The 15268-nt window shown below is 33.0% G+C and overlaps 1 protein-coding gene across 16 annotated transcripts in view; it reads left to right on the top strand.

Annotated features, from left to right (window-relative positions):
• The window catches only part of LOC114324805 (piezo-type mechanosensitive ion channel component), a 369243-nt gene extending 356185 nt beyond the window's left edge, over positions 1–13058 (top strand). For 15 of the 16 annotated variants that reach the window (XM_028272670.2, XM_028272668.2, XM_028272666.2 and 12 more), the window contains one exon: positions 12734–13058. In XM_028272670.2, coding sequence (XP_028128471.1) covers positions 12734–13043 — 310 coding nt within the window. In that variant the 3' untranslated portion in view covers positions 13044–13058. Of the gene's footprint in view, positions 1–1635; positions 2020–12733 lie in introns of those variants that run through there. The other variant, XM_028272654.2, reaches the window with a different exon arrangement.
• Positions 13059–15268: the final 2210 nt, after the last annotated feature.

Genomic DNA, 15268 nt, shown 5'->3' with positions numbered 1-15268 from the left:
TAAGAAAGCCCTGAAATTAGTCTATCCACCACCACAGAAAGAACCCAGTACCTTCTGCTCTATCACATATACTGGCAAGATAACAACAAAAATAGCCAGATACATAAAGAAGAAAGGAATAACACCAGCTTTCAGAACTAACAAAAACTTGAGCAAATATATTAAGAACAATAAGAGCCGAAAGAGAAAACAACTACAGGGTGGTGTGTACAAACTAACTTGTGGTGACTGTCCGAAAACTTACATCGGTCAAACTGGCAGAACCTTTGACAAACGGATAGCAGAACACAATTAAAGGGCTTTCAACAATAGAAAAACAGACACTTTTACATACGCACTTCTCCTTCTAGATCATAATCATTCTTTTAATGAAGAGTTTCAAATTCTGCATATTCAAAATAAAGGCCTTAAGCTATCTTTATTAGAATCTATGGAAATTAATAAATTAAAAGACTCTTCAGTTAAAGATTTGACAGAACTGTAGAATTCGTTACAGACATGTTGTGGACAGTCTGTTTTGATGTTAAGTTGGTTAATAATAGAAACGTTTGTCTGATGAGCTATCCAAGGTATGCGCAACACCACATTTCAAAGGCATAAATCTTTTGGCGTTCTTGTGCGCATATTCCAAGTTTCTACCAAATATGGAAATATTGAGAATACAAGTACATTAACCAATCTCATCTTGATTTTTTAAGAAATAGATCTCTTTCCAAACTTAAGTTAGGCGACTTGTCACATTTTTTGTCATACCCATGCGCCTCCAAACTCCTGCCTCGCAGTTACCATCGTTAGCAGGCACGTAGCCAAGGGCTCCCCCATGGGGTCCGGACCCCTCCCAAAATTGGCTTGGCTTTTGTACCAAGGCAGCAAGTTTATCCTCAAGTTATTATTTTTGGAAAAGTGAACGAAAATATTATTATTTTTTACTAGGATTATTTCTGTTTTTATTCAGTGTACGGATCAAGTTATATCCAATTTCATAATCAGATTTACCAAAATCGAAAGTATTCTATCAGTAATTTAGTCCAGACAAATGAATATATTTTTTTACCAACAAAAATGAGATGTTTTAACCAAATCAAGTTTAAAATATGATGTTCAAAATAATTTTGAATTCGAATAATTCTGCTACTCGAATTTCTTAAACACTTATACCAAACATTGATACCGCCACCTTTTTGCGCATTCTGACCGAATTCTGTTTCTACTATACCTACCCATAGACATAATACCTAGACTGCGCGCTGCACTCAAAACTGTTCCCCCAGTGTGACAGAGAAAAATGTTGTAAACAGGGTCTGCATCTCGTTTTAATCGGCGGGATTTATCTAATCGGCGGCAGTAGGAAAGCCACGTGGTCGATAAACCCCGTCGATTAGAAAGAGATGCATACCCTGTTTACAACGTTTTTCTCTGTCGCACTGGGGAACAATTTCAGATTGCAGCGCGCAGACTAGGTCTAATTGTCTGTAGGTATTCTCAGATTTAGGTTAGGTTAGGTAGGTACATACATAGACATATTACCTAACCTAAATCTGAGACTACCTACAGACAATTCAATTACTGTAATGAACCAAATAATGTCTAGAACAAATTTATCGGTACATCTAATAAATAAGCGGATTTTTACAGGATTATGGCATTGTATGGAATTTACTTTTTGTGGTTGCGTAAACAAATTCATGACGTGTGGTTTGACGTCATTGATGACATTTGGTCAGACGACATGCCTAATGTGGACAGAATATATAATGTATGCCTTGAAATTTACTTGGTGCGAGATATGAAGCTTTACGAAATGGAAGAGTTTTTCTTAGCAAAATTAATTTTTATAATGAGATCTAGGGAGCTATGTATACGGTTATCGGCTGAAAATTATGATGATGGGTTTTCGTTGTTTGGATCGGAAGAGGATGATGATATATTACGCCTTAAATAATTTAGATAAAATCTTATATGGATGTTTTACTTTCTTATTAATATTAATTTTTATTATTAAAATATGTTGTAGATTGGTCTTAATTTTTTTTATTAGAATACATATAATACATAAGTAAAACTGTCTTGTTTGTTTTTTACAAACAATATACAATGTGAATTGCTCTACGGGGGAAGGTGTACAGCAAATCGGTAAAACTGTTAAAACTTTTTGTCAAAGAGGTTCTGAAACTTTTTCTAAGTTAAATATTGTATTTAGGTGTATGGGATTAAACCACAATTTTGATTGTAATTAAAATTACATTTTACATTTGTTGGGTCAGATTCAGTTCTCGATACAATCTGCTAGATGGTTCTATTCAGTCTCTCTTTTAATTCGACAATTGTAGTGGCATCTACCGAAGCATCACTATCACTCCATCAGACTTCCCACACGATACGCCGTATACCAATTTCCTTCTTTCACCCTCATTATCGCATCCACTGTTGATCGACCTCGCTGAAAGCCATGTTGTGCTTCCTACCCCCTCGAACTTTAACAGCAGTCTGTCACATAAAAAGCCTTCAAACACCTTTGCCATTACATTTAGCATAGTGGTTCATATTTTGCTTCATCTTTTAGTTTCTTTTAGATCATAGCAAGCCTCATTGTTTCTCTAAAGGCACGATTCCGACATCGACGGCAGTTGCATTTGTCGCCAGGACGACGTGATTACTTTGCACTAATTATTTGTATATTTCTTAGCAACTGACATTCTGCCGGACACCAGTTGCTAATAATTATACAAATTAATAGTGCAAAGTATATGACGTCGTCATGGTGACAATTCTAACTGCCGCTTGCAGTTGCCGTCTGCCGTCGATGTCGGAATCATGCCTTTAGCTTTAGATCATAACATACTTCTACTGAACGAACTAATGAAGATTATCTCGATCGTAGGTCGTAGAGTTAAGAGGGTAGGCGCAAATATTTTACGGCTATCCCTACTTTTTCTTTACACGGCCAATTACGTGTAGTAAAATTCTCACTGGTATGGAGATGTAAACATTAGTTGACAATGAAATTGTCATCATTAACATAGAGATTGCTGTTGAATGTTCTTGGATAACCGTTACTTGTATAATCGCTTAAATTATTAATTTAGTTAATTGATATGATTATTTTATATTTTTTTTCACTAACTATGTATTCAGTGATTAAAATAATTTATATACTATACAATAAAAACTAATAATCGAGACAAGAGAAAAAGTTATAACGTTATTTTAATAATATATTGTTACTGTGGAACGCTTAGATAAATTTTGAACATTTTTAACAACAAAATACTTGGATCACAGAATATATTTTAGGCTTTTTTTCTTCTGTTCCTCTAGGGTTGATTAATGAATTGGCCACAGGTCGATTTGAGGATACAGCAAACACTTTATTGTAGAACTTCAACTCGTAAATTACAATGATAATATAATTAAACGGTAATTAACACTTGAAATCTAAACAGGGTTTATAGCAAGAATATGCAATCGCATTTCGTCGTTCGTCGTTATAAAGATGAAAAAGGCCGTCTGCCCCCTATCATCAGCGTCTTAATGTCAACTCGACTTTTCTCTGACTGACTGAATACTGTCACTATATTAATCTAGTATAATAATTATTGTTATTACCATATTGTGCCTTCGTTTTTGATAGTATAGTGTCACTGTCGTACTGCCGACGCACTGTTGCCACACTGTTGAACGTTCGCAGAACTTTCGAAAAAAATATTGATGACGCGCCGATGTAGCCTCTTAATTTCACGTCTTAAATCAATTATTTTTATCAAATACACTATCAATATTATTTAATCAACAACTCAAAATATTCCTGAAGCCGTGTCAAATATTTAGTAGCCTTTTTTTTCTTCGAGTGAGTGCGTTGTATAACAAAGATAGCGAATGTTCTTCTCTTTTTCTTCTTTCTCGAAACTCCTTATGCCCCTCAGGTGCGTCGGAGGTAGCGAATGTTCGATTTGGAAAATATCACCACGGACACGGTGTTCATTTTTTTCGAATCCTGAAAAAACTAATCAATATTTTTGAAAAATTTAAACGCAGAATGAAAGATTACATTATTACCGATGATCGAAAGTCCCTTAGAATAAACAAAAAGTTTCTTTTGAATGAGATATTTGAAATTAAAAATCACACCAAATTTTCTCTTTTTTCCCCACTGTAACTTATTAAAATACACATTCTAGAACTTTTCAGGGACTTTCGGTCCTCGGTAATAATGTAATCTTTCATTCTGCGTTTAAAATTTTCAAAAATATGTATTTATTAAGTCTATAGGAATAAAAGGCAGGTTTCCAGCATCTATAGTTTATTAACGACGTTATACACCTTCGGCAAAGAATTAAGGATTTGCATGAAATTTTAGTATGTTATAGTTTACTTCAAAAAACTAAGACTTGATTTTTTAAAAATTGTTTTACCGTGCCGTTTAATTACTATTAAGGGTCAAAGTTAAGTTTTAACATGGGCTCTTATGGGAATTCTTAAAAAGTTAATAACTTTTGACACAAATTTACGATTTTTAATTATTTGTGCTTAAATGAAAGGTTTTTTTGTAAGAAATAACATATTAAAAAATGAGGATTGTTTACCGTACCATTTATTTTTAATTTATTTATTATAATTAATTTCCGTAATTTATTATAATTTATTTTTATAAAGTATTCAATACTGAAACATATGATTTGAGTATTCTGCTATAAATGCATTGTTACCAACTTTCGCTTGCATATAAGTTCCCCCCCTTTCCTCTGAGAGGCATACCCCGGAACGAAGGTGTAGAACGTCGTTAAATCTGGCCCAAGTATACTTTCGCTAACTTAGCATCATCAGGGGCATCTGAAATAAGCCAAAAAACGCCATTCTAGCAAAAGAAGTAAGTGGAAAAAACTTTGACAAAAAATCAAAGTTGAAGTTAAACAAAAAATTACAATAGCATAGACTTACTTCGTCAAATTAGGAAGATATCCCAGCAAAGCGCAACATTGGCAAGAAATTTTCAAAATTTGAAACTAATAAATACATATAACACACACTGGACAAAGGACAAACAGATCAAAATTAATTAAATAACAAGCTGAAAATGCGAGCATTATCATAACGAAAACTTTGTTTATTTACGTATTTTAATTCGTAATATGGAAAATTGCTATTATGAAAAGTAGTTTAGAATTAATAATTATGTTTTAATGTGCAATTATAAAATGTTATGAACTATAAAGGTAGTTTACTCTTGATCTAAATTTATATTTTTATATACCTCGTATAAAATTAATAAAACTTTATATAATATGTTGGTTGCATCATAAATCTTGAAGAACATGAATAGTTTTTTATGAAGAATAACTTTCCTTCGTCAAATTAAAAATAAAAGAGTTAAATAAACTCAGACACAACCGGCAAGTGATTTTAGTCAATAATTTTGCCAATTTGGCAAAAAAAATAATTACTAATTACCTAGTTAATAATTACTAAATAATTAGTAATTTTGCCAATTTTGGCAAAATTCGCAAAAAACAAAAAAATTACCTACTAAAATCACTAGCCAGTTGTGTCGAGTTTAGCGAACCGACTATACAGGGTGTCCAGAAACTCTACCGACAAACGAAGACAGGAGATTCCTCAGATAATTTTAAGAGAATTTAACCACATTCACCTAGTCCGAAAATGCTTCCTAAGGGAGTTAGAGCTCTTTGAAGATGGCGTCTTGTAATTAGTTTTTCTTAAATACCTCCAGAATGCTTTTAGTTAGAAAAAACGAAAATTGGTACACATATTTATCTTCTAGAGATAAATCGATTCCATCTATGGTGACTTTGGGTGGTGGTTTTGGGTGGGGCAACGGTTATTTTATCGCATAACTTTTTTGTCTTTAACTTTTAAGCACTTTTGATACTGGATTATTAAATTGTGGAGGTATTCTAGTACTAAAACATCCTCTTGCTTTAAGTCGGTAGGACACACCGTTTTCTAAAAAAATCGATTTGAAAATTTTTCGTTTCCTGAATTTGAAAATTTTTTTGAAAATTAAAAAAAAACGGTGTATTTTACCAACTTCAAGCAATAGTAACTTTTAATACTAGAATACCTCATAATTTAATAATCTAGTGTCAAAAATACTTAAAAAATTAAAGACAAAAAAGGTAGCGATAAAATAACCGTTGATCTACCCAAAACGGACGCATATGACCGGTACTAGAAATTCACAATTAATAAAATCGATTCATCTCTGGAATATAAATAAATGTACCAATTTTGGTTTTTCTAAATATTTTTTTTATTGAAATTTTTTTTGATATTCAAACAAAATTTTCAAATCGATTTTTCTAGAAAACGGTGTATCCTATCGACTTAAAGTAAGAGTACCTTTTAGTACTATAATACCTTACATTTTAATAATCCAGACTCAAAAGTGCTTAAAAAATGAAAACAATAAAGTTATGCGATAATATAACTGATGCTCTGCCCAAACGGACGCCTATGACCGGTACTAGAAATTTGCAATTAATGAAATCGATTTATCGCTGGAAGATAAATATGTGTACCAATTTTCGTTTTTCTAAATAGAAGCGTTCTGGAGATATTTAAGATAAACTAATTACCAGACGCCATCTTCAAATAGCTTAAATTAACTTAAATTACTTAATAAATTATTGCTTTTAAAATATACTCAAATTGTATTTTTGAACATCTTATTTATTTTATATAATAATTAAACTCACTATCAAATGTCATTGATGTTTTATTAATACTTAATTTAAATTTGACATTCACGAAGTGTCAAACTCAAATGTAAATAAACTATGCTTTGCCGAACAAATTGAGATTAAAAAAGTAGCCTACTTCCTAATCAACCATTTGAGCTGACGTTTAGTGCATCGGTAGGAAATAACCGGATTGTGACGTCACATTTTAGATTTTGAGGTCGATTATCTCGAAGACGGTTAGAGATATCGAAATGCCGTTTTCAGATTTGGATTCAGAAGGCAAAACTACATAAGAATCCATCGATACACCTGCTCTAAGTATTGCAGGAGCGGCAACGAAATAACACACAGACTTTTGCAAATTTATAAACGAAAAGTTTTCGTTGAAAATTATGCTACATCTTAGCAAGTCAAAATGAAAGAACAATGAATGACACTAATGACAGAATTTCTTTCATTTTGACTTGCTAAGATGTAGCATAATTTTTATTTAATTAATTTTGATCTGTTTGTCCTTTGTCCAGTGTGTGTTATATGTATTTATTAGTTTCAAATTTTTAAAATTTCTTGCCAATGTTGCACTTTGCTGGGATATCTTCCTAATTTGACGAAGTCTACGCTATTGTAATTTTTTGTTTAACTTCAACTTCGATTTTTTGTCAAAGTTTTTTCCACCTACTTCTTTTGCTACAATGGCGTTTTTTGGCTTATTTCAGATGCCCTTGATGATGCTAAGTTAGCGAAAGTATACTTGGGAAAGACTTAATAAACTAGATGCTCGAAACCTGCCTTTTATTCCTAAAGATTCCATATATTCGAGCATTCAACCTACTTCTAATGTATTTATTAGTTTTCTCAGGATTCGAAAAAAATGAATGCGCTTAAAATGCATTGGTCTGAGATTTTGTGCCTACCCCCTTAAATTTTGTGAAATGATCACAAATAAGCTTACCTCCAACAACATTTCAGTTCATAATATACAGTGCGGTGGAATAAGTGTTGCCCCCCCTATTAACTTATTTATTTTAAGAATATAAGCAAAACGCTCGGGCAGGTCGATTTTTAAACTAACCATAGTATATTATAGCATCAATGTTTCGAACTTTACGCGATCCCTCTTCAGGTGACAGGCATAACTTTGATTTTTTTAAATGGGAAAGTACATCATGTGACAGCTCAGTTAAAAGCATTTGAAATATTGATTCCAAAAATTTATAACACTTTAATCCTTTTTGAGAGCGCAGGTGCAAAATTTCGATCGAATTTTTTTAAACGCATTTATTTTTTTCGAATTCTGAGAAAACTAATAAGTATTTTTGAAAAATTTAAACGCAGAATCAAAGATTAGATTATTACCAAGGGCTGACAGTCCCTTAAAATAAACAAAAAGTTTCTTTTGAATGATATATTTGAAATTAAAAATCATACTAAATTTTCTCTTTTTTTCTTTCACCACTGTGACTTATTAAAATAAACAATATAGGAGTTCTCAGGCACTTTGGACCATCGATAATACTGTAATATTTCATTCTGCGTTTAAATTTTTCAAAAATATTTATTAATTTGTTCAGGATTCGAAAAAAATGATTGCATTTAGAAAGAATTCGACCGAAATTTTGCGCCTACGCTCTCAAACAGGATTAAAGTATTATACATTTTTGAAATCAGTATTTTAAGAGCTTTTAAATGAGGTGTCACATGATGTACTTTCCCATTTAAAAAAATCAAAGTTATGCCTGTCACCTGAAGAGGGATCGCGTAAAGTTCGAAACGTTGATGCTATAATATACTATGGTTAGTTTAAAAATCGACATGTCCGAGCGTTTTGCTTATATTCTTAAAATAAACAAGTTAATAGGGGGGGCAACACTTATTCCACCGCACTGTATGTTTTAGCGACGAGTTGATTTTCCTTTTAAACGGATTGGCCGACATAACTGTCGCTATTAGGGTGTTACATTAAGGTCATTTCCAAACACTTCAAAAAAATAAATGTTTGGACCGGAACTTTTAGGAAATGCTATTATCGGGCCAGTGTTCATTGATGTTTGGCACGTGAAGAATATTAGCAACTTTTAAATATCATTATCGAACATTTAATTGTTGATGGCCTGGAAAACCAAAGAAAATTTTTTGATTGATAAAAATAACTTTAGCAAGACGGCGCTCCACCACATTTTGATCTGCATTGGATCCGTTTTTCTCCGATCAGATCAGATCCGATCCGATAGGCGGCACCTATATTGGATCCGTATTTCTCCGATCAGATCAGATCCGATATAGACTGATTTTCCGGCGAGGGTGCCTACATTGGTTCCGTTAACTTCCGACCACCGACAATGAGTTCCAATGAAGATGTGTTAATGTGCTGGCTGTTGTCCTGAAGACAGATCTTCAGGAGAATTTAATATAAACAAAAATCTACGTAACTATCCTGATAAGTTTAAGATCCTATTTTTTCGTCACAAGAATGTAAAATAATTCATGAGAAAAGAAAATATACATTGATTTATTACAAACTAGCCTTGTGTTGGCACGTATTAAAAAATATTCTCATATAAAAAGATATAGTAACACATAATAGGTAGTATAATAATTATACTTCCGGTTTTATCACAAATTGAGCAGTAATAAACTTCGGTTCTCTTTTTAAAGTTTTATCTAAGATTATTTTGGCAATTTCAAAGACACGTAGTGCCCGTTAGAATTTTATAACGAAAGTGAAATTGACCATCCCAATAAAACTATTTACCTAGAGGGACAGAATAGGAAACAATAATTGTTTCCTATTCTGTGCTAGAGATATTAAATTTTATACCTATAAAGAAAGAGATTTTGTAAACCTTATATTCAAGACAACATTATAAAATATCTATCTTGTAGAGACACATATTACAAAATTAAATATTAAGATTTGGAAGCTATTTAATTATTGTTGATTTATTTCATGAAATAGTTAAAACAAAAAATTCAATTACTTATAAATATGCAAAAACCGGAATGAAACCAAACACTTCTCGATGAAAATAGGACAAGCTACTCCCGACGTCGGCGTCGGCCGATATCGGATCTGATCTGATCGGATCGGAGAAAAACGGATCCAATGTAGACACCGCCATTTAATACTATGGGTTTATTTTTTAATCCGACGTCGACCGACGTCGGATCTGATCTGATCTGATCGGATCGGAGAAAAACGGATCCAATGTGGGCACCGCCATTTAATACTATGGGTTTGTTTTTTAATCCGACGTCGGATCTGATCTGATCGGATCGGAGAAAAACGGATCCAATGTAGGTGCGGCCTTACTTTTACTTTTTTAGAGTCTGGATCCGACTACAGTTTTTCTGCTCAGGCTCAGTATCGGGCTACGTCTGCACCATTTATATTTGCGAGCCATAAATCATCGAGGGTGTACTATGATGGGCAAAGTCTGCATACTCTCAGGTGCTCCGCATTCTGTATTTCCCCACAGTCACAAAGTGCGTCGTTATCTGTGTTTATACCCCATTTAATGAGGTTCTGTTTTACAGGGGCAACGCCAGTGCGTATGCGGTTGAGTGTCCACCAGGTTCTCCAGTCCAGGTTCATTCCATTAGGTGGTTCTGGGTGTAGGGGGAACAGTTCGGGTGGTTCGCCGCGGATGTTTCTCATAAACCTTTTCCTTGATTTAAGCTGGCTGGTTCCTGGCGGTTTGTCAAACCCGTATAATTGGTGCCTTTCATCGAAAGTTTGTCCCCACATATTGCGAGGCTCATCTACGGTCTTCTGGTGATGCGAATCCAGCTGCCTGGTACAGCAGGGATAGAGGGGTAGATTTCATACAGCCGGTAGTTATTCTACATGTCTCATTTAATACCGTGGTGACTTGTTGGGCGTGTCTAAATCCACCCCAGACGGGACAAGCATGTTCCCCTGCTGAGAATCATAGTGCCTCAGCTGTTGATTTTAAGACCTGTGGGTTTGCACTCCGCTTGTTCCCTACAAGTTTCAGGAGAAGGTTGTTTCTTGTAGTAACCTTTTGTCTTGTACTCTGACAGTGGAATTTATATGTTAGTGGCCGGTCTAGTATGACTCCAAGATATTTGGGCCTATCAGTATGTTCAAAGTGTTGTCCCTCCCAAGATACATTTAGTTTTACATGTGCCAATTGGTTCTTGAGATGGAATGCACATACTTGGGTTTTAGTAGGGTTTTGGTTTTAATGAGTTTTGTTTGTAGTACATTGACATTATGTTCCTCTTCCATTGTTGACTATACTTGTGTGAACGTTTTTCCTTTTACAGCAATACCAAGGTCGTCAGCTTAAACAAAACTCTTAGTTTGGGGGTGCATTGGCTGGTCGTTGGTGTAGATATTAAATAGGGATGGCGCCAGAACGCTTCCTTGCGGGAGGTCATTTTTTTGAGTTCTCCATCTGATTTTCTCTCCATTTAGCACAACGTAGAAGCGTCTATTACACAACAGTGATCTAATGATCTTTACCAGGTCATAGTCAAGCACAGTGTTATAGGTCTTAGTTAACAAGATTCTGTGGTTTACTGTACCGTATGCCACTGTGAGATCTATCAAGGCTACTCCCACTATCTCTTTCTGCTCAAATCCCTCCTCTATGTACTCTGCCAAGTTCAGTACTTGGCCTGTGCACGATTTACCTGGCCTGAAGCCTGCTTGTTGCGGGATTAGTTTTGCATCTAATTTTTCCTGGACGTGGTTCAAAATTAGGCGTGCACACAATTTATACAGGTGGCATAGCAGAGATATCGAACGGTAGCTACTCTGTAGTTCAGGGTCTTTCCCAGGTTTCAGAAGGGCTACCACTTTTGATTTGCACCACAGTTTAGTTTGGTTTGGTTAAACCAAAACTATGGACAAGTGGATTGGTCGAAGGGAAGCTATAGAGTGGCCACCTACATCTCCAACATTAACACCACTCGACTTTTTTGGGATATTTAAAATCTGATATTTACATAACACAACCAATATCTCTTTATGATTTAAGACAACGTATTATTCAAGTTTACAGAGAAAAAAGAAACATTTAAAAAAGTGCCACAGGAATTTCAAAATAGGTTTTATTTTGGTCCTTTCGAACAAATGATTAAATAACAATTATACGTTGGCCGCAATGTTTCTAGGATGTCGTTACGAATGCCGTTAATCTGGAGGCTTACGCTATAGTAGGTACGGGTCTACCCCATAATCCCGACAGCCAAAATCCCGACAGCCAAAATTCCGACGGCCAAAATCCCGACACGCCAGAATCCCGACAGGATTGATATGCTTTTTCTCATGAGGATCTTTCAGTGCGTCACAGTTTTTCGATTTCTTTCTAACGCATTAAATTGCATGTGACAGAAAAAAACGCACGTCGGTGATTACATTTCGTCGGTGACATTTATAACATTTATTCTAGTTGTCAATAGATGGCGCTATAATCGAAAAAAAATTATTTACGATTATAAACTGTCAGATTTAACTAAAATGTCATGTCACTAAAATGTATATTATCACGGACTTTCCTTTTTTTCTATCATTTGTGACGCACTGAAAAATGCTCATGAAAAGAAGCGTAGTAAGTAATTACTTAATAAAAGGAAACAATACATATACAAAATGTAGTGGTCGGGATTTTTATTTATGCGAGGATTGTTGCATGTCGGGCTTTTGGCCTGTCGGGATTCTGGCGTGTCGGGATTCTGGAGTGTCGTGGTTTTGGCCGTTGGGATTTTGGCTGTCGGGATTCTGGCTGTCGGGATTTTGGGTGCCACCGAGTAGGTAAATACTATATTAGCCCATATTAATATTTGTTATCGCCAATTTTACATTTGGTTTATGCAACAACTTCCGTAAAAGGAAAAAGTGTTGTTCTAGCTATCTAAAATTTTAGCTCATATTACGATTTATTTTCACGGATTTATGTTTATTTAACAATTTTCGTAAAAAACTTCCTTGTGTGAAGGAGGATGCCTATTGCATTAATAAACTCTTCTATTTTATGCTTTTATAAAATTAATAAAACTTTCTTATTTAGGATTTTGGCTATGTATGCAGCTTACGTGTATTTATTCTACACTCTCTTGCATGGTGCATTTATTTGGATCAACAATATATGGTTAGATGACATGCCCAATGTAGATAGACTTTACAATTTATGTCTCGAAATTTATTTGGTAAGGGATATGAAATGTTACGACATGGAAGAATACTTATACGCAAAACTTATTTTTATTATGAGATCTAGAGAACTTTGTATTAAGGTAACTAGAATGGAAGGAGACCGTTATAATCCTATATTTGTAATGCCTGGATCGTCCTCTCGAAGGATGATAGAAGAATCATAGAAGAGTAATCACTTTTTAAAGTTTTCTTTTAGAAACATGTTAACAAAACATTATAATCTGTATCGAAAGTAAGATTGCAAAAAAATCATTATAATATGTCAAATATTTATCATTAAAATAGATATCTACTATGTTATGTCACTTATTATGTCATTTTTTAAAAAGTTCTTTTCTGTTTCTTGATGTGTTTTCAGGCATAGCGTTTAATATCTGCCCTTGCTTTTATAAATTACATATTTTTTCTCTTTTTACAGTTCTTTATGGTTATTTCGTACTAAGTCTTTAATTGCGCTATTTCGTCTATTTTTCAGTACTACATTTATTTTTTTTTTATTTATTTATAGTTAATACAAATGACATGGCCTCTTGAGACTAATCCAGGTCGTTTTCTGATTACTAATTCTATTACTAATTCTGAAAATGATAAATTATAAATAATTCTAACAAATAATTCGAATGAACAATTTTAACAAACAATTCTAAACAATTTTAATAAACAAAATTTAATTTTTAATTTTTTTTTTATTTTAATTTTTTTTTGTGAAAGTAATTTTTTTATAGTGCTTCCAGTTCTCATTCTCAGATGAGAAATGTCAGCACTATTAATCTAAAAATAGTTAGAAATAATTGTAAGTGTAGGTCTATTCACAATGGTATTTCGGTGAGCCTCAGACCCTTAGCCGAAAATATCCATTGAGTTTTAAAATTTCAAGTGTTTAGCTACCTATATTTTTTTTTGTTTGATTAATAATTTTTAATTTTTTATTATACATATAAATATTTATTTAGTTATACCATTATTTTATTCCATATTGTTAAACGCTTTTCTTTACTTCAATAGTTTGCATCAAATCCTTAGACGTTAATTTGACTGACTTTTCTTCAATGCAAATGAATGAAAATTTGCAGACATATGCATTCGCGGGAACAATACACGAATAGTCGATAAAAAATTTTTTATGTTTATTAATTGTTTAAATAAAAAAAAAGATTTTAATGGAAAATGCTTAAATTCTCTTGTTTTTTACAATGAAGAAACTTGAAACTTTTACAGATTGTAGCTAATTATATGAACTATACATTATTTCACTTTTTACGTTAATTGTTTACGTTATGCTTCATAAATAAACAATGAAGTTTCGAATTTTTTGCCGATTTCCACTACTTTTCATGTTTGTACATCATATGTTTTATACATATTTTAATAAACATGACGATATATTTTAATGTTTGAAAAATGTAAGACTAAAAAGTAAAAAATAAAAAAATATGAAAAAAATATTTTTAAGAAACGCTTTTCTTTAGTTACGAGTGACTAAAATTAAACATATTATAAAAAAATCAACTAAAAAGCAAAAAATAAAAAAATTGAAAAAATCTAACACATTCGTTAAAGAAAAGCGTGGTGCGAAAACCGTTTATTTGATGAAGACGCGCCACGCTTTTCTTTGACTTTGCTTTTTAGTTGATTTTTTTATAATATGTTTAATTTTAGTCACTCGTAACTAAAGAAAAGCGGTTCATAAAAATATTTTTTTCATATTTTTTTATTATATATAATTTTAATTTTTTATTTTATAATTTCTTATTCAAATTCACATAGGTTGGATATTTACTTGATTTCTTCTTCGTCTGATATTACATATATAATTCTAATTGTTTCTTTGATATTATGTCCGCTAAATTATTTAATGTATTATATAATTCTTCATTTTGTATTATATGTTCTATATTTATGCCAACAAGGTCTCTTGTATTATTGTATTTTTTCAGTACTACAGTCGAACCCGCTCATTAGAATACCGCTTATAGGAATAACCCGCTTTAACGAATAGAAATTTTAGATCCCAAAACCCTTCTACTAGCCACTAATGATTGGTTATTAGAATATCCCGGTTATAGGATTTTTTTTTGCTTGGCACGAAGGCTATTCCAATAAGCGGGTTCGGCAATTTACGCCACAAACTTATGGAGTGTACCAAAGTCAGTGGCGGATTTACGGGGAGGTAAAAAGAGGAAATTTCCACCCCTAACAAGATCCAGAATTAAAGAAAAAAATTGTTGAAACATAAAAATATATTAGCTAACATGAAACTTAAACGACAGACAGAAAAATTCAACCCAATAAACACACTAATAGTTAGCAAAATTAAAGGAGCTTAATGCATATAAGTTATTATTTACGTCTTTTATGTAGTGTGGGTTTATCTTTTTTATGTCTTTTG

Source organism: Diabrotica virgifera, chromosome 4 (assembly GCF_917563875.1).
Source record: "Diabrotica virgifera virgifera chromosome 4, PGI_DIABVI_V3a".
NCBI classification, from domain to species: Eukaryota; Metazoa; Arthropoda; class Insecta; order Coleoptera; family Chrysomelidae; genus Diabrotica; species Diabrotica virgifera.
Note: the sequence above shows the minus strand (reverse complement) of the source record. Positions and strands in the feature narration are given on the sequence as shown.